The sequence below is a fragment of the Gopherus evgoodei genome, chromosome 12 (genome assembly GCF_007399415.2).
Source record: "Gopherus evgoodei ecotype Sinaloan lineage chromosome 12, rGopEvg1_v1.p, whole genome shotgun sequence".
Classification (NCBI taxonomy): Eukaryota; Metazoa; Chordata; order Testudines; family Testudinidae; genus Gopherus; species Gopherus evgoodei.
The window spans coordinates 4059899-4087780 of NC_044333.1; the positions used below are offsets into that span (position 1 = coordinate 4059899).

A 27882-nucleotide genomic window follows, 5' to 3' on the forward strand; every position below is an offset into this window, starting at 1 on the left:
GTTTGTACTGACTTCACTAGTGCTTTTTATGTTGCCTGTTGTAAAACTAGGCAAATATCTAGATGAGTTACTGTATCCCTGGAAGACCTCTGCATACCCCGATTGAGAATCACTGGTTTACATTACAGACATCCTGGAGAGAGGAAAGAGGGGTTGGGGGACACTAAGCCTAGTACTTCACATGGTCTATAAAAACAGCACCCAGGGTGAAAGGGGAGAAGGAGACACGGGGCCCCAATATACACAGGATAATATCAGTGAGATAGGGAAGTGAGAGCCAACTGAACACTGGGGTGGGGTGGGGTGCGGTTGGGTGGAGAAAGAGAGTGTCACATGAAACATGGAAAAGAAGAGAGGTAAGTGGAATTCATCTAACAAATGGCCCTGGGCCTGATCCAGAGAGAGAGATTTCAGTCTGAAGACTTGTCTACACAGTTTTTTTCAGGAACAGCTTTCAAAGTGGGTTAGATTACACTAACAACAAGGCACTCTTATTCCAGATGAAGAATGTCTGCATGTGGCGTTATTCCAGAATAGCTGTTTCTGAATAAACCCCATTTTATAGCCCTGAAACTACCCAGGAGGTTTATCTTTAAATTGGACTGAATTACTGAAGTTGTTCTTCAGTAGGGCATCCCTTCCACACCTTGTGCCTGACCCAATTTCCTCCCAGGCAGACCTAGGGACCACTGGCACAGAATAAGAGTGCCAAGCAAAGCAGCCGGTAGACACGTTCCTCACTGGAGCAGCAGGGACCTCTCTGTCATGGAATATTTGCTGCACAGAGTTCGCACCCACCACTCTGCAACACCCATGCCTGGCTCCAGCATCTACAGCGCACGTCACCTCAGGAAGCTCAGACTCTTGCTTTGCTCTTTGTAGTAAGGCGAAGCCCTGCACTTGCACCAGTAACAGAACAAAAAACTGGAATATGCCATTGGGTGCCAGGGCAAGGCCGAAGGGGGGCAGTCAGAGCAAGAGGACAGGAATTCGAGGAAACACCAGGTAATACTCTAGAGCCTCTCTCCTCAGTTGCAGCTGCCCGTTTTATGGGATCCTAATGCAAGGGTCAGTGTCTGTTCCCATTTTTTGATCTCTCATCTTACAACAGTGGTCCCCAAAAACTTTTCAGGGTTGCACCACCCCTTACCCCGTCTACCCCCCTACCCTGGAGCCAGGGTCAGGAGCGGGGCCATGGCTCTCAGGGGGAAGGGTCACAGGTAAGTAAGAGGTCCGAGGCTGGGGTGACAGCTGGGAGTGGGGCCAGGAGCTGGCGTGCGGCTGGGGTGGGGCGGGGCTGTGTGGCGCTCCCTCCCTAACCCTCATGGGGAGCTAGCCTGGGCCCCACTGAACCTTCCTCTGTGCACCCCAAGTGGGGTGCACCCCACATCTTATATGCTGGAGTCCCCATTACAGATACCCTGTGCATGAAGGGTGCAGGAATTCTGTAGTGGCCCCCAGCTGGTGGTGAGTGCTCTAACCCTCCTTTTGAATGGCTGCAGGGTGGACGCATGGATGGGTGCACACACACGATACTACCTGAGGTACTTGGCATAAGCAGGTGATCTTTCCAGCTTCATTATCCACTGAGAAGAGCATGGCCGCAGTCTGAGGGGAATAAGCCTTGAGTAGCTTCAGAGATTCATTCAGGGCCTGTGGAATGACACATATATACACACAACGTCATGACAAGAACCAGTCCATCCCAGCATACCTTCCACCTGGCCTCAGAATACACCGCACATTGCAGGCTCCCACACAGATTACTCTGCAGCCCCAGCCAGGACGGTCTCCAGTGGCCCTGAAGATAATTTGACACAAGCCATTGCCAGGCCAAGATCCTAAATCAAGATCTTCATCATGCGTTTTGCCTTGAAGCAGCGAGCAGCACCTCTGTAGTTCTCAGACTCTCAGGGGTTCAGCGTAGCCTGCACGGATCCTCTAGAGTTGACATGGCCTTCCATGTTTGCATCAGCAACAGCGGCTGCTTGTCCCAGTCACTCCAGGCCACCGCTTGAAACACTGTGCTTCTGAAGCCCATGCAGACTCTACTCTCGAGCTGGACCAGCTCCCCAGTCCAGACGCAACTCTCAGCCTCATTCAGTTCCCCATCTCTGGTCACTTGAGGCCTCAAATCTGCAGCTCTTCAACCACAAAACCAGTGAAACCATGGTTTGCAAGTGGGGGGAGGGGAGAGCTGCTCAGAACAAAGTGAGGAGACGACCACCTCCTTAGCATGCATACAGCTTGCGGTGGGTGAAGGGGAACCTGCACAGGCAGATAGATCTTCTGTTGCAGCCTACAGGACCTAAAAAGTTATATCTAGAATACTCAAGGAGCAGTCTGAGCCATTAGTGGTTATCTTTGAAAAGTCATGGAAGATAGAAGAGATTCCAGAGGACTGAACAGGGCAAATATAGTGCCAAGCTATAAAAAGGTGACCTGGGGAATTACAGACCTGTCAGCTTAACTTCAGTACATGGAAAGATAATGGAGCAAATAACTAAGCAATCATTTTATAAAACACCTAGATGATAATAAGGTGGTAAGTAACAGCACGGATTTGTCAAGAACAAATCGTGTCAAACCAACCTGATAGCTCTATTTGACAGGGTAACAAGCCTTGTGGATAGAGGGAAGTGGGAAATGTAGTATATCTTGACTTAAGTAAGGCTTTTGATACTGTCTCACAAACTAGGGAAATACAACCTGGATGGAGCTGCTATAAGGTGGGTACATAACTGGTTGGAGAACCATTTCCAGAGAGTAGTCATCAGGGGTTCACAGTTAAGATGAAAGGGCATATCAAATAGGGTCCCACAGGGATCAGTTCTTGGTCCAGTTCTGTTCAATATTTTCATCAATGATTTAGATGATGACAGAAAGAGCACATGTACAAAATTTGTGGATGATACCAAGCTGGGAGGGGTTGCAAGTGCTTTGGAGGATAGGATTAAAATTCAAAATGATCTGGACAAACTGGAGAAATGGTCTGAAGTATATAGGATGAAATTCAATAAGAACAAATGCAAAGTACTTCACTTAGGAAGGAACAATCAGTTGCACACATACAGAATGGGAAATGATTACCTAGGAAGAGTACTACGAAAAGGAATTTGGGGGTCACAGTGGACCACACGCTAAATATAAGTGAACAGTATAACACTGTTGTATCCCAGAATGTTTGCTTTTTTTGCATCAGCAGGAGTGTTGTAACCAAAACCCAAGCAATAATTCTTCTGCTCTACTCCACATTGATTAGGCCTCAGCTGGAGTACCGTGTCCAGTTCTGGACACCACATTTCCGGAAAAATGTGAACAAACTGGAGAAAGTCCAGTGAAGAGCAACAAAAAAGATTAAAGGTCTAGAAACCAGCTATGTGGGAAGATTTTAAAAACTGGGTTTGTTGAGTATAGAGAAGAGAAGAAAGAGGGGGGACTTGGTAACAGTTTTCAAGTACATGGTCTAGATAATACTTAGTCCTGCCATGAGACCAGGGAACTGGACTAGATGACCTCTCGAGGTCCCTTCCAGTCCTACGATTCTATGACTAGCCAGCAGAAGTGGGCTGCAGGAAGGATGGGTGGGAGTGGAGAGGCTGCATGGACTGGCAAGAAATAAGTCCCTAAGCACCAGGCACAAAGACTTTCCAAAGGAGATGGAGCTCCCTCACTCAAAAATCTGGTGTATTTACAGAACTCCCAGAACAGGCTGTGTGTGGATAAGCTGATGCACATGACTCCAGCTGTACTGTTAGATGCTGCCAGCCCAGGAGACGCTGTCAGGATGTGGTGACTGTAATCTCACTGTGTGCGCAATCCCCCAGGGGACACCTCCAGCACACTACTACACAAGGGACATGCCAGCAGCACAATGCAGAAAGGCTCCTGGACTCTGGTCTCGGAACGCAGCAAGGGAGATCCTGTGCAGATCGCAGAAATGGCCCCAGAAGAGAATTCCAGATCTAGAACAATGTTCTCCTTCCCCACAGAAGCCTGCAGATCCTATGGAGACGAGGGCTATGTAAGTGAGTGGATGGAGCTGTGACACAGGGCAATTTCCAGCAGTATCTTTGAAAGCCTCATTGTATTAACTTGATGTATTACTGTGGGCCACGATCATATGGCTCTGTAGATTGGTGGGGAGGCCTGGAAGCTCCAAGCTTTTATTGAAAATGTGCCAAACACTGGACTCGGGGGACAAGAAGTCTTCAGTAGATTTCCTGCGGACTCCCAAGGGGAGGTTACTACAATTTCCTCCATCTCCAGTTATGCAAAATCCCAGTCTTTGGAAGCAAGGATCTAAGGCATGGGTCATTGTCTGCTGATCACCTGTTCCCGGAGACTGGAGATCAGCCACTTCTTTATACAGCTTGGGCCTCTGAACTGCCAGCCTGGTTCTGGTTTGGAGTCGGAGACCGTTATGAACTTATCACTACAGGGAAAACCCAGTTGTTGGTTCTGAAGGACTGACACCTATCAGAGCCTGAGGCTGGAGTTGGGGTGACCTCCAGTGAGCTTTTCAGCATGTCTGTGGGGGTTTTTTTTGTTTTTTTGTTTTTTTTAATAAAATAGGATTTCTCTGTAATGCTGTCTCTTAAAAATAAAGGTACTTACTGAGAAGGGGCTGCATACTAACTTATAACTGCCGGCAATGCACTAGGCATATCCTCTGGAGAGGAGGCAAAGTGCATACACTGGCCTTGTAGGCAGTCTGGTTTGCTGGAGATATCACAGTGCAGGCAGAGAGGAGTGCAGCCTTAAAGGTCCCCCGGTCAGGAGGGAGTACAATGCAGGTCTCCGCCCAGGAGAGGTGACGGCTGGGAGATGGAAGTCTAGAGTGGGTGGCCTCCAGGGAGCACGATGTGGGAAAGTAGGTGCAGTTACCCTGAAACTGACAGGAGGGATGGCTGGAACGAGATCAGCTGGGAGGCTGTCCACGGAGAAGTTTAACAGGGGCATTCAAAGTGGATGGCTGCAGCCTCGTTTACACGACTCTCCATTTATGAGTGGTGCTTGTCAGTGATAGAGGCTGAGCCAGCACAGCCAAACAAGCACTGCGAAGATGAAAGGACGGATTCGGCTCGTGGCTACTTGAGATAGAGTGGGATGGGAAACAAGCTTGCCTCTGCCTGTAACAAATACAGCTGGACAGGCTACAGAATCTGGAGAACAACACTCCACTCGTGCTTGTCTTAAGCTCCCCCTAGTCCCTACCTGGGGGCCAGCACAGGACACACTGTACTCACCTGGCTAGTTTTCAGCGTCCCATGTGACAGAACTTCCGCTGCATCTCTGCAGATCATCCTGTTCAGAAGTGTCTCCAGCCTGTATTTTCCCCTTATTCTAGCTACCTCCTTGGGCTACCCTTACTTGGGTCACATAGGAAAGTCACGGAGAGATTTTTGAAGGGATCCCCATCCTCACCCAGAGTCTGGAAGCTGGGATGTGGAAGGAGAGGAGAGCTGAAGGACAAATAACGGAGATCCTCACCATTCCGGTTATGTTTCGGGTGGGCTTAGTTAAACCAGAAGGAGGGGTGCAGAGACCAGCATGTGAACAGCAGCACACATCACTCCCCACACTAATCTGTGCCTCCGGATGGAGGCTCACAAACAGGCTGTGTAATGAGTACGCTGTGGAAGTGTCCGCTGGCCCAGAGCACAGATTTAGAGGCTAGGTTCCAAGCTCCCCATCCACGTGTATGGAGGGGGCTTGGAGAGGCTGTTCTGCCCTGGTAGCTGGGTTACCTTTGCTGAAGCTCCACTCTCCAATTCCAGGACCACTAGTGGCTGGTTAGGATGACTGTCAATGAGCTGCTTGGTCTTCTCCAGCACCTGCGAGAACACGCGGGGAGTCAGACTGTAAATACGTGTGTGGCGCTTGGACACAGGAGGTCCATTAGTGACAGGGAAAGATTTCAAACCTCTGCCAGATGGAACTCCCCACCTCCTCCTCCCTGATCATTCTGCCCCAGTCCTGCACAGACCCAAACACTGGGCCAGCCAGGAGTGCAATGCAACCTTTGAGCGTGCGCAGAGGAAGATCTGTATATGCAACCCAAGAGAAGGTTGAGCTGTACACAGCCTCCCCAATGCAGTCATCAGTTACCATGTGAAGTCAGAAGCAATAGCTACCAGTCCATTCAGCTGCAACCGATAAATATCCCACCTCAGGCCCTGGAAGCATTTTCCAGGAACTAAGGTGGTTCACCCACCTTTCTGTCCATCAGCACCCCGATGGTCAGCTGACAACATTTATTACTGTTACAGAGGACTGTCCAACCTCACTCCCGTGAGGTAGCTATGGAGGCACGGGGGAAGGAAGAGGAGATTGCGAAGGGGAAAACAGAGACCTTGACCCCCCACATTTAGGCAGTGCAGGCCCCTTTCACAGGGAGGAGAGCAGCATCCATTTGTTTGGATTGGGAACAGGAAGCAGAGCCCACAGATATCCACCATAACCCCCATCCCACCAGCGTTAACCAGCTGGGCTAGTGGGCTCACTCGTTTCTGGATGTCTGCTTTGCTTGTGCGGTCCAGGTCATCCATAACCTTCTTCAAAGCTCTGAGTGCCTCTCTCAGCTCATCCTTCCGCCACTGTGGGATAATTGCGGTAGCCAGTGTCTGGAAGCAGAAGAGGAGGGTTCAGGCTCGAGGCCTATCACAACAGGAGGCCGAGGTTTCTGTGCTTCCCACCCTAATGAACTAGCTTTAAACTCAAAAAGCCACTCAAGCAGAGCACCCAGCAAGAAACTTCCCAACGTCACACATAAGAGAGAGAACCAAGTGGCATTTGCTGAATCTGCAATGCATGGTCCACCTAGGATACTTCTGTGGCCTCCATCACCGTAGTGTCCAAGTGCCTCCCAACCTCTAACAGATTTAGCCCCTCAACACTCGTGTGAGGCAGGACAGGGTTATTACTGCTGTTGAAATAGTGGGGACTGAAGCACAGCGATCCAGGGACCTGCCCAAGGTCACACAGGATCGTGGCAGAGCAGGGAATTGAACCTGGGTTTCCCAAGCTGCACTTTAGGCACTGGACATAGGTTCCATGCACCCTTGGGTCCCAACTGCTAAGTGACTTGCTTTGATTTAAGAACCCAGGCTAAGGCATCTCACTCTTCTCTGCTCCTGCCAGTCTGACGCAACGCTCCTGGAGTCCCAACCCTACCTCACTGAGGTCTGCAATCTCCTTCTGCACGTCCTTGTTGGGAGTGGTTTGGACCTTCACTTTGGCATCCAGGGCAGAGAGCGATTTCATGAGGCTGTCCGCATTCCTGAGTGCCTGAGAGAGCAGAATTCAGTTCTTAGCTCCATAGGAGGGCTACTGAGCGCTGGGCTGTCCAACACCATGCGACAAAGGACAGAAATACTACAACCCATGAGAGAGAGAGAGAGAGAGATGTTCTCACAGGGAGCTACAGTGAAGTCTCTCAGCAGCAGACCAAAGTAAGGTGGTGCTTGTCTATTAGCCAATCTCACACCCAGTACCTGCCACTCCTCTCCTAGTACTGGCCTATGTCAGATGCTTCAGAGAAAGCCATTAAACCCTACAAAGATGCACCTCACTGACCCTGGGAGAAAACGCCCTCTTGACACCAGCTGGGGACCAGTTTACACCGCCCAGCACAAGGACTGGAACTCATGTGAACAAAGACTAAACTTCACAAAATTAATTGCAGCTGACAATATAGTGGTTGTCCCAAGAGCTCTGTCTCCACAGCTCTGCTCCAGGGCCGTGTTCTTTGTGCCATTTGCTCAGTAAGCACAGAGAACGCTTACAGATCTATCGTACCAAAAGCTGAAGTATTTCCCTGGGAGAGCATCATCCCGTAAGATACCAGCCCAAGAATGGAAGTGCAGCCGCTACAAAAGCTAACAGGAAGCATTTCTTCTCCATTTCTCTCACCCCTTTCACCACCCTTTGCCATCCTTCCTCCCACCAACCTGGTTTGGCATGGTCTGGCGGGAAATCAGACACTCTGATCACTCCTGTTGCACTGCCAGTCTGACTGGCACAGCTGGAGGGTGTGCAACAGTGTTGCATGGAAGACTCCCCAGCTCCACCCTCTGGCTGGAGGCCTGGCCAGGGAACCTAGCTCTGGAAGGGCATTGCTTGCTTCACCCATCCGGCCTGCAGCTTTGAAGCTAAAGTTAGAAGCTGTAAATGCTGCAGGCAGCTGGGGTCAAGTGCTCAGTGGAGTCAGTGGTCCAAGGACCATTTAAACGCAGTGGAGGATCTGGCTCTTAATCTTTAGTACAGATGAAAATCTCTTGTCCGCAATTGGATTGCCACATGCACATGCTCCAGGAGGCTACTCACAATATTTGGATTTCACAATGATCCCCCCTTCTCTCTCCACTTACCTTCAGCGCCTCAGCACCAGTGATTGCAACTATCCTCCGGATGCCTTTAGCAATCGCTTCTTCAGAGACAATCACAAAAGGGCCAGCATGGCTTGAGTTCTGAAGGTGTCTTTGGAAAGAACAGACAAGGTGAGATGGCTAAAAATCCTATCACTGTCCCCCCATCCTCCTGTTCAGATACTCACGTCCCTCCGCAGAACTCGACGGAAGTGACAGAGCCAGCGGCGCTGGAGGGATCGGCCAGCATGTCCTCCACGGGGATGCCAATGGAGACAACACGCACAGGATCAGGGTAGGTCTCATCAAACACAGCCCGCAGGCCCTGGATAGCTTTTGCTGCTGCCAGAGGGCAATCCTTGGCATATACAATCTGGGGAGGTCAAAGCAAGGGGGATCAGATGGGCACTGCCAGCACAGACAGAAATGCAGATACAGGTTAACAGCTGTAACCAAAGCATCAGAACTTTTCATCTCACTTTCAACAAGCAACAGGTGCATTTGTCTCTGGGTGAGCAGCTTCAGCTCTCACACCTCCTCCCCTGAGACATACGCCCATTCTGTGCTAATTGCTGCTTACAGAGTTAGATTCATAGCCTGACAGATTTCAGCATCCAAATTAGCCTATGGCTAATGGCTCATCAATAATCCAGCGACACCTGTGTGCTTTTCCAAACCTGGAGAACAGTGGCCATGAGTACTCTACTGGCCATCCCACCAGAGAGATGTCATGTACACTGACATGACAGTGCATGACAGGCGCAGTGAATAAAGAACAGCCAATTTATATTCTGGGAAATAATTATGAGGCTCACAGAGTTCAGTTTAAACCTATATTTTCCAGTGAAAATAAAGCCACATCTTACCAGGAAATCTGAGTTTATACCAAAGAGGCCAACAAAGAGCAGCTCCTTACCCTCCAGTGCCTGTGGTTCTTTGAGATGTTGTACTCAGTGTGGATCTCACTCAATAGCAGTGCTATGAGAAAGAATCCACTCTGAAACACGAGGTCCGAGGTGAAGGTACCCTCAGGATGGGATGCACACTGACACACACTTGTGGAACATCTCTTGCTGAGATCATGATTCTCATGCTCTCAGCTTTGCAGTATCACTGCATCCCGCTCAGGACTGCGCCACATTACAGATCAACACTGGCCTCCTCCAGACCCAGTCTAACAGGAAGGGCATGCAGCTAGAAGACAGAGCCAGCTCCCATAGCAGGAGATATTCGGGTCATGTCTGAGATGAAACCTCTACCCATGAAACATGGGCAAAGTCATGCAGGGTGATGGGCTGTGAGGAGATAATAGGGATTCTTGATCTGCTCTGGTCAGCCAGTTCCACACTTGCTCACACTGCACAGCTGACAGTCAAGAGGGTGGGACGATAAGCCAGCATGTGTCCTTCCGCCTGCCCCACTCAACATCAGCACCACATTTTTTCTGCAAATCAATGCCCTGATTCTCCATTTGGCCCAGGTTTAGGAGGCAGAGAAGGAGTGTGTGTGTAGCATCACCACCACCACCCCAGGGGAGTGAGGCAGAGGGTTAACTCAATGGACCAAGCACATTGGCAAGCTGAGCCTGCGGCTCCCGCCATCAGAGTCCTCCAGCAAGCACCCTCTCCCCAGACTTAGAGGTGGTGCCCCTGCCCAGGCACACCTTGGCTTCCTTTATCATTTGGTTGGCAATCTCTTCTGTTTTCTTGATCTCCTGGGTGGACATGGCTCCTCTGGCAGTGAAGTCAAATCGCAGCCTGTCTGGGGCAACCAGGGACCCTCTCTGGTCGGCATCCCCCAGCACCGAGCGCAGGGCAAAGTTGAGGATGTGGGTGGCAGTGTGGTTGCTCATGATGGGTCTCCGCCTTGGCTGCAGGGAGCAGAGGGAAAGCAATTATTAAAGGGCTCTGTGTTGGAGGAGCTGCTACGTGTCTCTTGCTTACACATCATTGGCCTAGCCCAGTGAGAACTGACTATTCATGGGACAGAGAATCAGGAAGTTACAGCTACAAATCAGTTCTGCTTCAAGAGAAATCTGGGCCAATGCAGGATGGAGACACCAAAAACAGCTTCGGTCTTGAGGCCGCTCTGGGGCCAGCATCAAGAAAAACGGTCTCAATCCAGTTCCCAGGACCTCTGTTACAGAGACCATCTCCCGAACTGTCCCGCTGGTTGGCTGTGCTTGGTGAGAGGCCATGGAGGGGGTGAGGCACAGTGGGTGGGGCCAGTGAGGGGGGAGTGCACAGTGAGTGGTAGGCTGCCCATGTACAGGAGAGAAGAAGATTTTACATGCTAGGGTTCAACCAAGTATCTTCTACCAACACTGAAGACACCTGAGAGAAAGAAAAATTTGTTCAAAAAAGAAGGAGATAAGTTCATGGAGGATGGGTCCATCAATGGCTATTAGCCAGGATGGACAGGGATGGTGTCCCTAACCTCGTTTGCCAGAAGCTGGGAATGGGCAGCAGGAGACGGATCACTTGATGATTCCCTGTTCTGTTCATTCCCTCTGGGGCACCTGGCATTGGCCACTGTCGGTAGACAGGATACTGGGCTAGATGGACCTTTGATCTGACCCAGTCTGGCTGTTCTTATGTAATTGAAATCTCATAGAGACCAGGGCAGCTGGACAGTCCCTTCCTAGCCAGGATTTCACTAGTGCCCCAGTCTAACCCACATCACATTAACCCTTTCAGGGCAGAACACAAATTCCAACCGCCAGCTCCTGGGAGACTCGTGGCTCAACCTGAGCTCTACTAAATGACATCTGCAAATCCATGACTGTGATCCAAAGCTCTCCGAGAGGCAAGAGTTCTCAGGCACACAGCATCAGACCATTGCACACTGGGCAGAAAAAGACCCAGATCTTCTGCTGGGATGCCCTGATGGGAGCAGGCAGCGGCCTCAGAATGTTGGAAGAAAAGGAGACACCAATCTCTCATGGGAAAGAGAGACGGTATTACCACCATAGCATTGCTCTAACTCACCTCATCAATATACAGATGGACTTGGTCTCCCACTTTCAGGCTCCCATAGACCATTCCTATGTGAAGCACGTAGCCCCCCCGGATCTGCACGTTCTTCACCGTGAACTCCGCTTTCTATACCAGATGGGGGAGAGCACAGACAGCAGGGGAATTGTTGTTATTATTTCACCCAGCATCCTGGATGGCAACTGAAAAGCCCTCAGAAGAGTAAGTCCCAGGAACACAGGCCTCTCTGGTAGCACAAGTGGGTTGGCCAACTCTCTCTGGGAACTGACAGTTGCAGTGGGAGTGGGGGACAGTGAACTAGAAAATTAAATTAAGACCAAGGAGGAAAGGTGGCTCTGGGGAGTGCAGTGCAGAGGTCAGTTAAGCCCCAATTCCAATTACTGAACAATCGGCCATTACCGCTCGGCAGGTCAGGATCACGGACAAAGAGCCAAAGAGGGGGCCTGCAGATTTGGCCTCCATCACATGTGAGCACTTGATCACCGTTCACCTAGGTTTATCTATACTGTTTACACACCCCTGAGAGGCAGGTCAGGGCTATTCTCTCCATTGTCATTGACAGGATTATATTCAATCTACCTCACTTTGGCAGGAAAAAAAAAAAAAAATCAAATGTACAGCTACAAAATGGGGACACTTGGCCAGGCAGACATACTGCTGGAAAGCATCTGGGGGGGTTCCAGTAGATCACAAATTGAATCTGTATCAGCTACATGATGCACTTGCAAAAAAAGGCAAATGTTATTCTGAGGTGAATTAGCAAGAGTGTGGGATGTAAAACATGGGAAATAGTTATCCTGAGCTCAGCTCTGGTGAGGCCCCAGCTGGAGTAGTGTGTCCCATTCAGGGCACCATGCTTTAAGAAAGATGTGGACACATTGGAGAGAGTCCAGGAGGGGAGCAACAAAAGCGACCAAAGGTTCAGAAAACCTGACCTATGAGATATGGTTCAAGAAACTAGGCAGAAAGGAAAGCTGGGGGCAGGGGAGGGGAGGACTTGATAACAGTCTTCAAGTTATGTTAAAGACTAGTACAAAGAGAATGGTGATCAACTGTGCTCCATCTTCCCTGGAGGTAGGACAAGAAATACAGGATTTAACCTGCAGCAAGGGAGATACAGGTACAATACAGTATTAGGAAAAACAACAAGGAGTCCCTGTGGCACCTTAGAGACTAGCAAATTTATTTGGGCATAAGCTTTCGTGGGCAGCAGCCCACTTCATCGGATGCATGGAGTGGAAAATACAGCAGGCAGGTATAAATACACAGCACATGAAAAGATGGGAGTTGCCTTACCAAGTGTGGAGTCAGTGCTAGTACTAGGAAAAACTTTCTAACGCTAAGGGTAGCTAAGCTTTGGAACAAGTGTCCAAGGTTGGGTGTGGAATCCCTGTCGCTAGAAGGTTTGAAGAACAGGTTGGACAAACCCGTCAGGGCTGGTCTAGGTTTAATGGTCCTGCCTTTGTGCAGATGACTTCTTGAGATCCCTTCCATCCTTCTGTGATTGTATCGATGGGGAACTCAGAGCCTAAGTGATTGTCTGTGGTCCCTGTGGTTGAGCAAGGAATTGAAACTGGGTCTCCCCCAGCCCAGGCCAAAACACGATCCACCGCACCACCCTGTCCCAGCCCCACTGTCTTTTCATCCCTCTTCCCCAAGAATGGGGCTCAGGGAGTGGTTCTGTTTGTACGTCAGCACACAGGTGCCTGGTCTCACTTACATCCTCGCTGCTGTCGTTTTCCTTGACCAGGTAGCCTTCGTCATAGATCTGCCCGCCCTGCTCGGCGTAGAAGCAGCTCTTGTCCAGCACTATGCCGCACTCCTGGCCCGTAGACACTTCCTCCACAAACCTCTTCTCCCTGCGGATTGCTTGCACAGTGGCCACTGGGCTCTCAAACTCTGTTGCCAGTGGGAGAGAAAAGGTCAGTGACATGACAATCCCAGGCATTTACACCAAGCCACAGACACACACGCCCAGCAGCCACCTCTGGAGTGCTGGAGCAGTTGATTAACAGTTTAAGACAAGAAGTAAAGAAAGAACATTGTGAGTGGAACCTGCGGAGGGACATTTAGCTGGGATGGGGAAATCACTGAGCTGGTCAGCTCTGTGGGGCAAGGGCTGCCTTTTTGCTGTGTCTACGTGGCACAGAGCACAATGGGGCCCTGATCCATGACCGGGGCTCCAAATAAATCAGAATCATCAGGGAGAAGGCCAAGTGCTCAGTGATGGACCAAGATACCAGGGAATCCAGGGAAAGCAAGTCTCCAGGGATGCCCAGCTACAAAGCTGGAGTGAAAATGAACCACTAGAGGGTCCCACTGGTCAGGCAGGGAGCGTATGAGCTGGACAGCCCCTAGAGCAGCCAAAGAAATCGGTTTCCTTTAAAAGGTTTCCCTGGCTCCAAACGGTCAGTATCTTCTCCTGCCAGGCAGTGGATTTGCACCTCTGATTTGCACTATCCTCCACTTACCTCTGCTGGCAGTTGTCAGCCCATCATGGTTCTCTCCCCTCCCCTCAGCCCTAAAGGCTGCCAGCCGGTCACTGGGCAGGCAGAAGGCGTGAGATTCAGGTAGACACAAAGGCGCCCTCGCTGCAAGTTGTGGTAGAGTCCGCAGACTATCCTCCAGACCTGACCTCATGCAAGACCCACAAAGTGAGGCATGGGGCAGGGAAACCATTTAGAGGACACTGTTACATACCGTAGGCACCACTGGGATCCGACGTGTAGTTGTATTTAGGCGAGTCGTCGGTTACCTCCAGTCCCCGGGTGCGGAGCTCTTCAATAGCATAGATGTCCAGCATTATGAGGTCTTCCGCACCGTCTCCCTTGCCCTGAGACTTCAGCTGAGAATGGCGACAGGTGGCAGTGTTAGGAGCAGGGAGAAGATCCTTTAGCACTGCCAGAGGGATCCAATCCTTGTGCATTAGCTGGCTGGGCTTTAGCAGCACATGCTGGGCTAGAGGCACGACTGGGGCAGAACGGACACCCAACATCCTGGACAAAGTCTAGTCTATGTTGTAGACCTGCATCAAACACACTGATATTCACAGCTTTCCTCTCATTCACAGCGAGTTTGCCAAGAAATCGAGGAGGCAAAAATCCAATGGGCTGGCAGGGATCCACGTAGTCCCCCTGAGGTCACCAGGTGAAGGATGCTCTGAAGCAGGGTGACTGGCAGCATGACAGCCATGGCAGCACTACAGTAGCAATCCCATCCACACATTGTGGGGCACTCCCTGCACTGCTACTACGAAAGGGAAGGGCTAGTGAGGGTTCTGCTCATACCATGCCTGCTCTACAGCAAGTCAGCTGCAATGCAAAGCAGCCTAGCTATGAATCCAATCTTGCACTGGGTGTGCAGGACCCCACAGTGCCCAGCTCTGCACTACTGAAGCGCCCAGAAGGTGCTCAGTGAGTAGCATGAAGGACACAGCTGGATTTGTAGGGGCTGTATCTCACCTAGTGATTGGGGGGGGGGCTCCCAGTTTCTCTGGCCCTGGTGCAGCTTCCATGCTGATTCCAATGACGGGACCACAGGTCAAGGCAGAGCGCTAGGGTTCTAACCATCAGATAGCTCAGCTGCATTCAGAGCATGCCTAGATCACCCAACGTGGCCTGAAGCCTGACTACGCCAGTTTACCCAAAAGCAAGGCTGCACCATCCTACAGTAACAGGGGGAGGGGGAGAGAGTCTCTTAGAAACTCTCCTGTAAATAAGGCCTATTACTATAGGGTAGATTAAAACCATGGCATCTTGGATCTATTCTCAGGATGAGGGTGCATGGAGCACTGTTGTACTGGACATCATAGAACCAAGGTGCAGAAAGTTTCCCCTTTTCCCCCACTTCATGCACAGACAGGCTCTGGCAGGATGATCCAGGTGTCCTTCCAGTCCCATAAATGCAGCATTACTTGGCATGAGTCCCAGATCCATGCAGAGCAGCGGTTCTCAACCGGTGGCCAACGAGCTAGTTCCAGGGGGTCCCCAAACCCCAGCACCCTGCAAGGCAGAAGCCAGGAGGCCCCGCTCTCTCCTGCTGGGGTCTGAAGTTTTTACTAGCACGTTGGGAGGCCTCAGAAAGTAAAAGTTTGAGAAACCTGACCTAGAAAACCATCTACACAGAGATTGCTGTTGGCTACAGCCCCACTATTATCCATCTGTTGAAGAAGTCTTAGCCCAGCCTAAAGAAATATAATCAGCGAGTCTGCTTCAGGCAGCAATGAAATGAACACAAGAGGGCATATTTTCAGAAGAACCTGTGAAGTGGCACAGATAGAACACAGGGGGACACCAGCCAGGGCAGATGAAAGGCAGGTTTCCCACAACCACACAGAGGAGGAGGTTTGGAGTCTGTGTGGAAAACGCGGTGCTCCTGATTGCTGAGATCACGAGAAAGAAGGAAGGAAAGGCACATGACATCTGCACAGCCCCCGTGAACGTTTGTGGGAGACAGCAGGGCTGATTCTCATGCAACCTGCTCACTGTTTACTTCTGGGAATTCAGCCTTCAAGAGGGCAGTGGGGGAAAAAGCTCCATGAGAGCTGGCAAGGAGCTAGGCACCCTGGTAGGAGGCAGAGGTGCCCAGTGTTTCACCATGCAAATGAGCCCTGCACCCTCAGGATCTGCCCTCCAGCCAGACTTCTTGTGCTTTGCCCCAGCCTGCCCCAGAACCCAGCAACATGACCCAGTGTGCTCAGTGTCAGATTTCCTAGGAGACGCCCTGTTGTAAAGGAGCAGAGTGTTGTCCCTTTAACCCAGTAACAAAGGAGTCCTCCCACACCTGTGCCCCCTGCCTACTCCTTCTAGCAGGGGCAACGCAGACGGGCTGGTTTTTACCTGAGCCATCTTCCGCTCTTCCTCAAAGCCCTCCATGTCCACAGTGAGGCCCTTCTCCTCGGCAATGAGTCCGGTGAGATCCACGGGAAAACCATAGGTGTCGTACAACAGCCAGGCAGTGTCCCCTTGAGAGGAGAAACAGGTCAGTCAGGTCTCCCACTACTCCTCCATCAGAACCCTCCCACCCGGAGCAAACCAGCTCCCAAAGGGTCTGGGACTCTTCCTCGGCAAATGGCAAAGCTTACGAGACTCGGCAGCGGACCTCGGAGGTATGCCTAGCTAATGGGCACTGGAAGTGAGCAGTCACAGTGCTGGGGTCACAGCCCGCAGGACACCCGTAGGTGGATCTCAGTTCAGTCCCTAGCAGACAGCTGTCCACAGTAACATGTCACCACCCACCAGAACAGGAACCAATTGTTGGCAGCTGCATCAGAGAGCCCAAGGACTGAATAGGCCATGGAGAAGGGATCATCTTGTAGGTCACAGGTGAGCCTGTGGCAGGATGGTGCATGGGGGGCTCACTCTGCAGCTGCCCCTGCTGCGATAGAGGGCTTCAGTCTCCAGGACCATCTATCTGACATCTTTCTCCCTGCTAAATTCACAGGCAGCTCAGCTGAGCCCTGAACGACTCCCAGGTGGCAAATGCTGCTCAGCAGCAGATTTCCACAGGACACAGCTGATGTGCTGGCGCAGGAGGATTCCCTGGAAGCCTCATTCAGCATGAAAGGAGTTAAAACAAAACCTTACCAGGGATCGTTTTACTGTCTCCCAAGCTCTGGATCTTCCTGTCCAGGATGCGGCGCCCTCTACTGAGCGTTTTCAGGAACTGAACCTCTTCTTCATTGATAATATCCTTCACCATATCCGGGTCCTTCTTTAGCTCGGGGAACGCGTCGCCCTGCAGACACAGAAGTAGCAGCCATTAAGAGCCGAGATCAGCATCAGACAGCGGATGGAGTCTCCAACCACGCACAACCTTGGAGTCTCATGCAGTTACCGTGCAGCAAAGGGACCTACCAGTGACTGCACCACGACATCGACCAGTGAGGCGAAGAAGCCCTTGGGGGCATTGAGCTTCTCGTGGGAGTAACGCACGGCCCGCCGGAGAATCCTTCTCAGAACATACCTGCAGGAACAGCACAGAGAGAGGGGACCCTCACTCCGATGTTACACCCCTCTCCCCTCCTGCCAGTGGGATCCACCAGGAGCTAACCACGGGCAATGCGAATGCTGAGGGCCTCTTCCTCAGCTCCTCCACCTAGGCTTGGAATCCACACCCTCAGCACCTGTGGGTGGGAGATGAGGTGCGCTGGCAGAGTGTGGGGAGCGGGACTAGGTGTCAGGACTGAGGGGCATCAGCACAGGTGTGTGAGACACAAACATGCACCAGGTTGCATCAGAGCCTAGGTCCATCAGAGGAAGGTGTAAAAACCCTATAGTAATAGATGTGAAATAAATCTGCCCGCAAATTAGGTCTCACACTGACCTCTATTAGTTACAGCCTAGCTTCCGCCCAGCAGCATAAGGTTTCACATCCCTTCCCAAAATGTTGTGATCAGTAATTATGATCACTCTGGCTATTCTTGATATCTGTATACGTGTCCAATGCCTTTTTGAATCTTGCTAAATTCTTGGCCTCTTGGCCTCACGGACTTCCTGCGTTTGTGAGTTCCACAGTCTAATTATGCACTGTGTACAAAAATATTTCCTTCTATTAATTTTATTCAATGGCCCCTTGTTCTTGTGTTATGAGACACAGACACCAGAACTTCTGGATCTACCTTCTCTAGAACTGTCACTATTTTCCATACTCTGCTGTGTCCCCTTTTATCTCTCTCTTTGCTCAGGTAACAACCCCCATTTTTCAATCAATCATTTGTCACATGAGAGTTTTTCCAGGCCCTTGATCATTCTCATCCCTCTTCTCTGACCACATCTGTAGTTCTGCAATAACATAGGGTGACCAGTGACAGACAGGGCCACACCTTTCATTTACATCATTAAGGCATTTTAATGCTTTCAGTGTTATTCTCCACCCTATTCTGACATCCTAAATCTCATTGCTTTGACACCCAAGTCCCTTTCTAGGGTTGATCCATCTATGAAGTTTACCTCCTTTATTTTTAGCTTTGGGGCCTTTTTGACCAACCTCCACACTTTACTGAAATCTCCCTTTCTAAAGGTTAATGATGCTGTGTCCCTTTCTGTAGCCTACCCGCCCGTTGGCTATCAACACTAATTGCGGTCACTGTTACACTGGCTCAACTACTCTCCCTTCTTGAACTGGTGCCTTGTGCATTCACTTGAAGCTGAGTGCAGAACGGCCTCCCCGCTTGTGCGCTAGAACTAGCTGTTCCAACTTGGCCCCCTTGGGTCATCTGACCATTTTACTGGGTAGTGGGGGTCTCCAATTACTACCACATTGTTCCATTTTGCTACCTCTGATCTCTCAACACTGCACTCATTCAATCTCCTTTACTTGACAAAGAGGCCTGCAGTATAGCCCTATGCATATATTTACATTCTTACAGCTTGGGAACTGCCTCCCTGTGGAGCAGCTGCATGTCAGCACTGAGGGACATTGGCTAAAGCATGTGTGTGGGAAGCCCAGAGCTGGAATAGCAGGGGCAGAGCTGAAGCTCAGGACTGAGATGCACTGGCAGCGCTGGGTGGAAAGTCTGCACAGCACTTACCCAAACCACAATAAGCCTGGCTCCAAGCCCTGCTATCGATCCCTTCCAGCCTTCTCAGTTACAAGGAAAACTGTGCCTTGCATGTGGAGGTGGTTCAAATGAGGGATCTCCAGATACCCAAAGGAGTGAGAAGACCCTCACTGCACCCAAAGCAGAGGGGGACATCGCACCACCTGTTTCCAAGATCAAGATGTCAATGGCTGTAAGTTTCACCTGCCTCTAAATGGTGGAATTTCACCATCGCCAGGACTGAGTTGCAGCTTCTGGACACACATACACCCTGCAGTAACACCACTCCTGCTTCCTCCCCAGTTCAGTAATGCACTCTTACCCTCTGCCAGTGTTGTCAGGTCTCCCTCCATCAGCAAGTGCCACGGTGATAGTTCGGGCGTGATCTGCCAGGACTCGGTATGCCATGTCTATACCGTCTACATCCTCAGCACCAACCTTCCCTGTGTACGGCCTGGCCCCAGTGCCCTAGGCAGAGAGAGGAGACAGTGGGTATGGAGAACCTTGCTGTCTTGTCCGATTAGAGAGACACACATATATATGATTAGATACATGGCTCTGCTCAGCAGCATGGCTTGGATGACTCTCCTTGCTCAGGGCCAACGGAGGCTGGGAATGTTATGGAGGCAGCACACTCCTCTGGATGGGAGGAGGTTACCTCACTGCTCCCCCCCCACCCCCAGAATAGAGGTCAAGTGGCTCTGGAAGGAGCCAAGCTCAGCTCTCCCTGATCAGAAGGGCACACTGGGCACATTCAAAGTGAAACTGCTTGGTTCCAGCATTCAGAGCCCAGGTCAGCAAAGGCAGTGACCGAGATGGAGACTCCAGCTGGATTTGGAGGGACAGCTGGAGCAGGGACATGGCTGGTTTTGCTATGTTGGATCACACACTCCAGCCAGGCATAACCAATACAGCCAACAAGTCTGTCCCCCAAGCAGTTTCACTGCAGTCCCTATTCTATTTACCACGCTCTACTGCAGCTTTCGGGGCTTGGTTTCTTCCTTCACTGACAAAGTCAGACCGTGTTCAGGGAAAGCCACCTTAAAGGTGACCTGCACGTTTCTCTTGGCGTGTGGCCCTCTCTTTGTTCCTTTATGGTCGATGGAGATGGCCTGGGAAGGCTTTTCAGAAACAAGCCCCCAAAATGCAGCTTTTCTGCCTGTTTTTTTTAATATTCGAAATATTGATCCTGTCAACTCATTTGCAGAAAGGACTCCGCGGGTGACTAGGAGACTGGTAGGATGAGAATATCAGAAACCCCCAGCAACTGAAAGGTACTGGGGAAGGGATTTGTAGTCAGACTGTGAAACCCATGTGTTAACATCTAGACAATTCCAACGTCTGAGAAACGTTCAAGAGAAAGAATGTCTTTGTTAAAGATTCAACACCCCTCACCCTCACCCCCAAGGGCTAAGATTGCTCACAATCCACAATTCAGAGTCTTCCAGCAAAATCAAGATGATCACATGGGATATTCCGAATGAGAAAAGCAAGCAGAAAAACAACTTTTTTGAAAAAAAATCTTTTCAGGCTTTATGTATCCATCTTAAAGAACCAAAAAGGAGCATAAATCCACCCTCTTCTGCTGCATACCTTTCAGACACTGCCCAGCAGGCCAGCATATGCCATCTACCTAACAGAGATGGATCATAAAAGTCAAGCAACATAGTCCGGCAGGCCCTGGAGCAGGGGGCGTTTAAGGCAGGTGACTGGCTGCTGAAGTTTGGCTCTGGACCTAGTTTCATCACCTAGATCCCCACTGGGTTCACCCGTGTTTCCAGTTGAGGAGAGCTGGACACGGCACCCTCCCGAGCAATATGAGACTTCCCCCAGTGCTTGGAAAGGGTGGGGGGGAGTAATCAAGAGGAGAGGTGGGGCACCCTCTCCACCAAGACTCCCAAAGGAGGGACATGCTGCTTCTGCAAAGTTCCCAGCCTCTGCTGGCCCAGAGCATGACAAATAGAGCTTGGCCCTGAACACAGAGCTGTGCCATCTCAAGTCTACTGATCAGGTCCATTTATTTAAAATGGAAGTCCCTTTGAGTCAGGCTTTCTAGGGCTCTGAAAACTGATTAGTGCATTTAGAAAGCTTGCAAAAGGAAGGCAGCTATAGCAGGGAGGGCAGTGTCTCCTACTTTCAAAGATGACCAAACAGTTCATGGTAAGCACATCTCACATGTTCTCCCCAGATTCACTCCTAAAGCAGCAACTACGGAATAGTTTAGTCTTCTACCCTTGCCAAGATAAAAATCTGCAAACCAAGTGCTTTTAGGTTCACGACAGGTAGTTCTCACAGCTGCTAGGGAGTCACCATGGTCCCATCCTCTGGGACAGCTTCCCTGACTGTATGGTGCCATGAGGCTATGCATAATAGGGGAAGCAGATAAATTCTGATCAGGTTCAATGGCCCAGTCACAGATCTGTACCTTCTGGATGGCTTCAAAGTATGGGATGAAGAGATCAGTGTCATAGTTGGACATCTTGTTTTGCAGCACAGACACCAGCCTTTCCAGACCCAACCCAGTATCAATATTCTTCTTGGGAAGAGGTTTCAGGGTCCCATCAGCCTCTCTACCCAACCCCAGGGAGAAAGACAAACAGTCGTTGAACGAGTTGCTGCAGGGGGGTTGCCATCTCTTCCCTCATCCCCACATGACTTTAAGCAATCCCATTGGTCTTATAAGACAGGCATACACATGGGCCACTGGGAGCCTTAAGACGGTAATTAACAAGACACTCAAGAGCAAACTAGAACCAGCATAAACAAATCTTCCCTCACCCCAGAAAAATGGGCTGAATAATTGTCCCCAGCCTGGCCCAGGGGGCTGCCACAGACTAACTCATGTATATGAGGGCAGGGGGGAGCATTCCAAAGTCACAGGCCAGTGGCGGAATGGCCCTCCTTCCAGAACTAGAACGAGCCTCAACCCCACTGATGGCACAGAAGTGAGCCCGGTTGGGGAGTGGAGCCCATTGTTTGGCCTGAAGGACTCTGACTGAATTACAGGCAGCTTCCAGATCCTCCGAGCAGCTGGGCTGCCACATTCTGCTCTCACTGCTCCATAACAGTCCTTTCCACACAGTGGCTGGGCCTGGTTATTTGCTCCCAATGGCTGCTTGGGGAGGATAGTTAACACACAAAATACACTGTACTGAGTGACATGGGGAGCTGGCAGCACAGCTTAGCTGCTAGGGTGCGGAGGGTGAAGAAAGGAGTTTAAATGGGGCCCCTCTGTGCCTGACGAGGAACAGCAGTGGCGGACGCCCTATCAGCGATTCTAGAGGCTAGTCATGGGGCATAGGTGTTACACAGGGAAAAACAGTGGGAGGTAACAGCAGATGAACTACAACCTCCCTCCTCCTAAATCCCAGATTTCACAATTTAGCCATATTCCCCCAACACCCACTGGGGCAGCTCAGAAGCCAGCTGTGGGGTTGGTGAGAACGGTTCACACTGGAGGGCAGAGGCTCCCAAGCCTACAGCCTCCCGGTGCTGTGGCTTTCCAGAGCTGTCTTTTTACTAGAATGAAGCGCTCATTCCCCATCAAACAAGAAATGCGTGGAGGGGGCAGGCTCTTGGCTCACCTGTTAAACTGTATGAACACCAGGTTCCAGATCTCCAAGACATTGGGGTCATCTTGATTGACGAGGTGCGAGGCATCCCTGTCCCCAATCCGGTCATAATGAATCTCACTGCAGGGGCCACAGGGGCCTGTGTCTCCCATTTCCCAGAAGTTATCCTTCATGCTGCCAGGCAGGATCTTGCTCTCAGCCAGTCTGTACCAGGAAAGGGCCCATTAAATTAGAGAGGTAAGAGCAAGACCTCCCTCAATTCAGGGGCAAAGAAAGAAACCACCTTTTACTCCTTAAAACTCATTGAATGGGTTGGAAGAGCCCACAGGCTTTTGAGAGAGACCCAGCTGAGATCCTCCTTTTTAACACCTACCAGTTGGACTTCCCATCCTAGCAGGACCAACCAAGTGCACCCCATCCAAACTGACACATTCACAAGAAGCTAATCTCTCCTGGTGAGAGGCCTGCTGCACGTAGAATATATTTAAGATGCCACCATGTGCTTTTAGAACAGAAAGTGATTGATTTTTTACAGCCTTCTGTCCTCAGAGACAAGGCCCTGAAGGCTGCAGCTGGACCACTGGCCTTGGTTAGGCTTCATTAGGGGTTTTCATTTGTGCAGAATGCCCAGGCTTTATTTAAGCAACATTACAACGGGATGCACCTCAATCACTCCCTTTTAATAATGAGTGTCACCTCAAAGCACTTGGCTTTATGGCTCTGCCACCCAGAGAACATGATCTGTGATATGCTGCCACCGTGAAGACCCACTGATTTGTGTCCATTGCCAAATAAGACATGCTGCATTTCCTTAAAATAAAATGCAGTGTGAAGTAAATACCACCTACTTCCGCTGTTCCTACTGCAAAGTATATGGGATTTCAGCCAGCAATGTATCTTGAGCATAGTCATAAATGGGTTTCCATGCAGTTTCTGATTCCATTTCAGTCGTACAAGGCAGGGATGATTTAAATCACTACTCAGGAAGACTCAATTTAATCATGGATTTCTACATAAAAGTGCATTCTTGCTGGTTGTTATAACCTTAATACATATTCTTCACAGGTAGAGGAACTTCATTAAAATATTCCCAACTGGGTCTCTTACGGCCCGCTGCCATTATAGGTTTTCCCTTCTAGTGAGAAAATGGCATGGTAGATCTCAAATCAACGAAGGCCACACTCAGAAAGGCCTCAAGACTTCCGGAATATGCTGCTCAAACAGTTTCACTTTTGTTTCTACTGCCTGTCCCTCCCTTCTCAAATTCAGCTTCAGACTTATCCTTCTCCAGATCTATTCTGCACCCAACAATCTTCTATTCACTGAATTTTTTGAAACTTTTCACTTTTAGAGAGAGGTAAGGAATTGACTCCCTGTATACAAATTTGCAGAAGGACAACAGGGTTGAGGTCTGTTATTTCTCACCTCAATATATCTTTTATTTATTTTAAAACATTTTTGCTGTTAACAAGCATGTTGTCTCTGGAGACACAAATCCACACAGTTTGGGAACTGCAAAACTAAGCATCTCTGATGGCATCTTCTAGACTGAACACTGCGTCCCATTGGGTAGACAGAAAGATTAACTTAAATAGTCTATACAGCAGCCCCTGGAACCCCATAAGATTGAATCCCTAATCCATGAACTATTGGAACTCATTTACAAAACTTTTCTTAAACATGACAAGAATATACTGTCTCATACTATAAAATTAGAATTTACAATCCCCGTTCCATGATGAGATATCTTTGAGCTATAATGTATCTTAATTCAAACTCTCTTTAGATCGGATTTTATTAAAAAAATGTTTTTTGAGGAAAAAAAAACCTATATTTTATTTATTTATTTATTTTAAATCATTGATTTTTATCCACCTTGGTAGAAGGTTAATTCCTTCACAGCAATGGCTCGCTCTTGCTGATGGAAGAGAATTTGTACGTCCCGAGTCTGTCCAGTAATCCTGTGCTGAAGGGATTCAGCCTTCACAGGTACATCTACAACCCCAGAGATCCCACTTCCTAGCTGGCAAGGGTTGCATGGTTAGGAAGGGTCAATGTTTTACTTATTTCAATCTCTAATCTCCCAGGCTCAGGTGCCACTGGAAATCCAAACTGTGACTACAGAACAAAGCAGCAGCGGATCCCAGCTCTTGTAAATGGCAGTTAATTAAATAATCACTAAATGGAAACTTCCTTTCTCCTCAAATTTCCCCAGCCCATCTCCCATTCCAAACACCCATTTGAAAAAGACAGATTTTGCAGCATGCCCTGGAAATCAGCAGATCCAGACTACTGCAACCCAAGAGGAAAGCAATCCCCAAGTCACACGCTCCTTGTGGAGAACACCACATCAGCAGCTCCCATTCTGGCAAGCCAAAGCAATTGCACTGTTTTTTGCTGAGCACTGCTGCAGCAGGATAGCGCAGGAGTGCTCTGTCAGACAGACCCATCCCAGGCTATTCAAGGCTTTACAGATCAAAGCCTACACCTTTAACTCCATCTGGAAACCAACAGGCAGCCAGTGCAGATCACGGAGCATCAGTGTCAAAGACTGACTGGGCTGTGGGGAGTGAATTATTTCTCACTCCATCAGGCTGTCCCTTTAGGGTGTGGTTTGGCTCACTGGTGAGACAACACGAAGCTAATTCTGCCTCAAGCATGGCATGGCCAAACAAGGGACTCTAGGCGCCAAGGCTGCCAGGCCTGCACCTATCACCAGCACTGTTTTCATAAGAACAGTTATATTTTTAAATGCCCTTACCCCAAATCCCGCCAGATCTGTTTGCACTCAAGGTCTGGCTCTAATCCGGCTGCCTCGTTGCCACCAAAGTAAGTGACATAGAGTCTTTCAATGGGGATGCCAAACTCGTTGGTGAGAAGGTCCAGAGCCAGTTTACAAGCCAGTTCCTGCACCAGGAAAGACAAGATGAGTTAGGAAAAGCAAACAAATCTTCTTACCCATACAACACAGCCCATTCCCAGACCAGGCAGGGGTTGAAAGCACAAACTGTAATGCTTCAGAACAGGCTTCGCACATCACAAGTCTAAAGTAAACTGAATAGGAAGAACAGGGAACACAGAACACATGAAACATCCTCTCACTGACTCCACTGTGTGCAAAGAATTGAGGCCTGGAACCGCCACAATGGATTGCCCCTCTCTCTAGGCCCTCCGCAGGTACCCCTCTGAGCTGCCAGCTCTGCCAAACACCTGCCCCTCAGAACCTGAAATGAGCTGAAGTCTCAGACTTTTAGATAGCAAATAAGGTCAAGAACCGGAGAGCTTTAGCTAACGACAGCTGAAACAGGCAGGCCAATATTTGCAGGGCACAGGAAATTCCCATACATCAATAAACTGAGGGTTCCCTGGATGGCTTCACACAATCAGCCAAAGAATAAAAAATTAATACTTAGCAGGCTCCACTGTGATTCTCTCTTTCCTCATTGATTTTTGGTTCCACTGTTATTTTAATCACCTTGCTGTACTTTGATCAGCTTCATGAAGTTCCTTGGCACAGTATTAACTCTCGAACTAAGCCCCTTGCAAGGACATCACACTTCCTCATTTTATGCTCCTATCTCCTCGGCAAGTCCTTCTCGCTAACTCCGGCTTGCCACCAAAACATCTGCTGGAACCCTGGCTCCAAAGCTCTAAAGCCTGCAGTCTGAGCCACTTACAAAGGAAGGGCTGCAGAAAGTGCACTGGAAAACTATTGTTCTGTATGATAGCCTGCCTAGATGCTAAAAGCCTGATACAAGGATTTGCTTTCCCTTTCGTAGCCTACTGGACCAGGAGACTTTAATCATATTTAAAAGTACACCTCTGCCTCGATAGAACGCTGTCCTAGGGAGCCAAAAAATCTTATCGTTATAGGTGAAACTGCGTTATATAGAACTTGCTTTGATCCACCGGAATGTGCCGCTCCGCCTCTCCCGGAGCACTGCTTTACAGTGTTATATCTGAATATCGGGGTAGGGGCGTACTGGTTTATTTGTATTTTTTATTGATACCCTATTGTTAAAGGGATGAATGTCGCTCACACTGCTGTAGCGCTACCAAGGTGTTCAGACAGTGCAGTGTAAGAGGTTATAAAAGTACAGAGATTAGACAGACAAGAACACAATTCTACAGAGAGCTTTTCACATTCCAAGTGCTTTACAAACATTAGCTAATTAATTCTCTCAAGGTCCCTGGGAGGCAGTGAGGCAGCTACGGGCTTTTTCCACCCAAGTGCTTTACTGTCCGATGCTCACATGCAGTCTTCTTCGTTTTTCATTTTTACTTTCTATCAGTGGCCCCACTGCTGTGAGGTGGAATACAGAATTCTCTCTCTCAGGCAACTTACTACCATGCTCAGGGTCTAATCGATCACCAGATTTGGGGTCGGGAAGGAATCTTCCCTCAGGTCAGATTGGCTGGGACCTTTGGGGCTTTTCACGTTCCTGCGCATTGTTAGTATATAGGCTTATTTGTCAGTCTGGGATAGAATTTTGGGTTTGACCTTTGATACTCTTATACCTTATACTAATACGTGTGGCCAAAGACTGTGTATGTTTCTTCTGCCTAGTCAGATGGGTTTGTCAGTACAATGGGAACGGATAAGAGCAGTTAAAGTCTTACAGGGCATGGTAGGAGTGTAATACAGGAGCACATATTAAGACTGCCTCAACCCCTATCTCAAGGCAAAGTCAAGCAACCAGTCAGAAGAGGCAAGGGGGGGTTGGGAGGAAGGTATAAAACACTAAATGACCAAAGAAATGCCCATCCCTGACTGGAGCACAACCTCACTCCTTACCCCTCCCATGGGGTACAAAAGAGGTGGGATGAAGACCCTGACCCAAAATAGATGATGATCCTAAGTTGTAAGGGGCGAGACTGTGGGCATGCATTTCAGGTATACTTGGGCCTGCTAAGGGGGGAATGCGGACACAGGCAAGGCTCTGCGATGACAGAGCTGGGAAGAGGGAGGCGGGGTAATCGCTCTGCAGTGTCAGAGTTGGGAACAGAACACTGGGAAACAGACTCTACCGGCGTGTAGAGCTCTGGATACGCTTGCTTGAAACTAACCTCAACACACAGCACCACACTGCCTGCACTTCAGACTTCTGCTTTCTGTCTGCGTGACAAGACCAGGGGACAGGGTGAAGGGAAAGCCCTCTAACAGGCATAACCAACCTAATCAGTTCCCTGCCATCACAGGGAATTGGGCATTAGTGGCATCTCAGTCACTCCCATTCTCTGCCTACAGCACACAACAGTCTTTGTGTTAGCCTCCCAAGGACTGGTTTAACTGAGGTCATTGGGCTCAGTGTAGAGGTATCCAGGTGAAGTTTAGTGGCCTGAAGGTCAGACTAGATGATCTGATGGTCCCTTCTGGCCATAAACTTCATGAAAGCTCCACTTAGATT

General features: G+C 49.6%; 1 protein-coding gene across 2 annotated transcripts in view; it reads right to left on the reverse strand.

Annotated features, from left to right (window-relative positions):
• AARS1 (alanyl-tRNA synthetase 1) overlaps positions 1-27882 on the reverse strand; it is a 39140-nt gene that overhangs the window by 7737 nt on the left and 3521 nt on the right. Inside the window, exons 4-20 of one of the 2 annotated variants that reach the window (XM_030582299.1) lie at positions 25236-25381; positions 22487-22678; positions 21328-21472; positions 19225-19370; positions 17218-17326; positions 16948-17098; positions 16201-16325; positions 14063-14207; positions 13083-13261; positions 11357-11470; positions 10033-10239; positions 8558-8742; positions 8373-8481; positions 7177-7290; positions 6507-6626; positions 5751-5837; positions 1540-1653 (exon numbers count right to left, since the gene is read on the reverse strand). In XM_030582299.1, coding sequence (XP_030438159.1) covers positions 1540-1653; positions 5751-5837; positions 6507-6626; positions 7177-7290; positions 8373-8481; positions 8558-8742; positions 10033-10239; positions 11357-11470; positions 13083-13261; positions 14063-14207; positions 16201-16325; positions 16948-17098; positions 17218-17326; positions 19225-19370; positions 21328-21472; positions 22487-22678; positions 25236-25381 — 2388 coding nt within the window. Of the gene's footprint in view, positions 1-1539; positions 1654-5750; positions 5838-6506; positions 6627-7176; positions 7378-8372; positions 8482-8557; positions 8743-10032; positions 10240-11356; positions 11471-13082; positions 13262-14062; positions 14208-16200; positions 16326-16947; positions 17099-17217; positions 17327-19224; positions 19371-21327; positions 21473-22486; positions 22679-25235; positions 25382-27882 lie in introns of those variants that run through there. The other variant, XM_030582300.1, reaches the window with a different exon arrangement.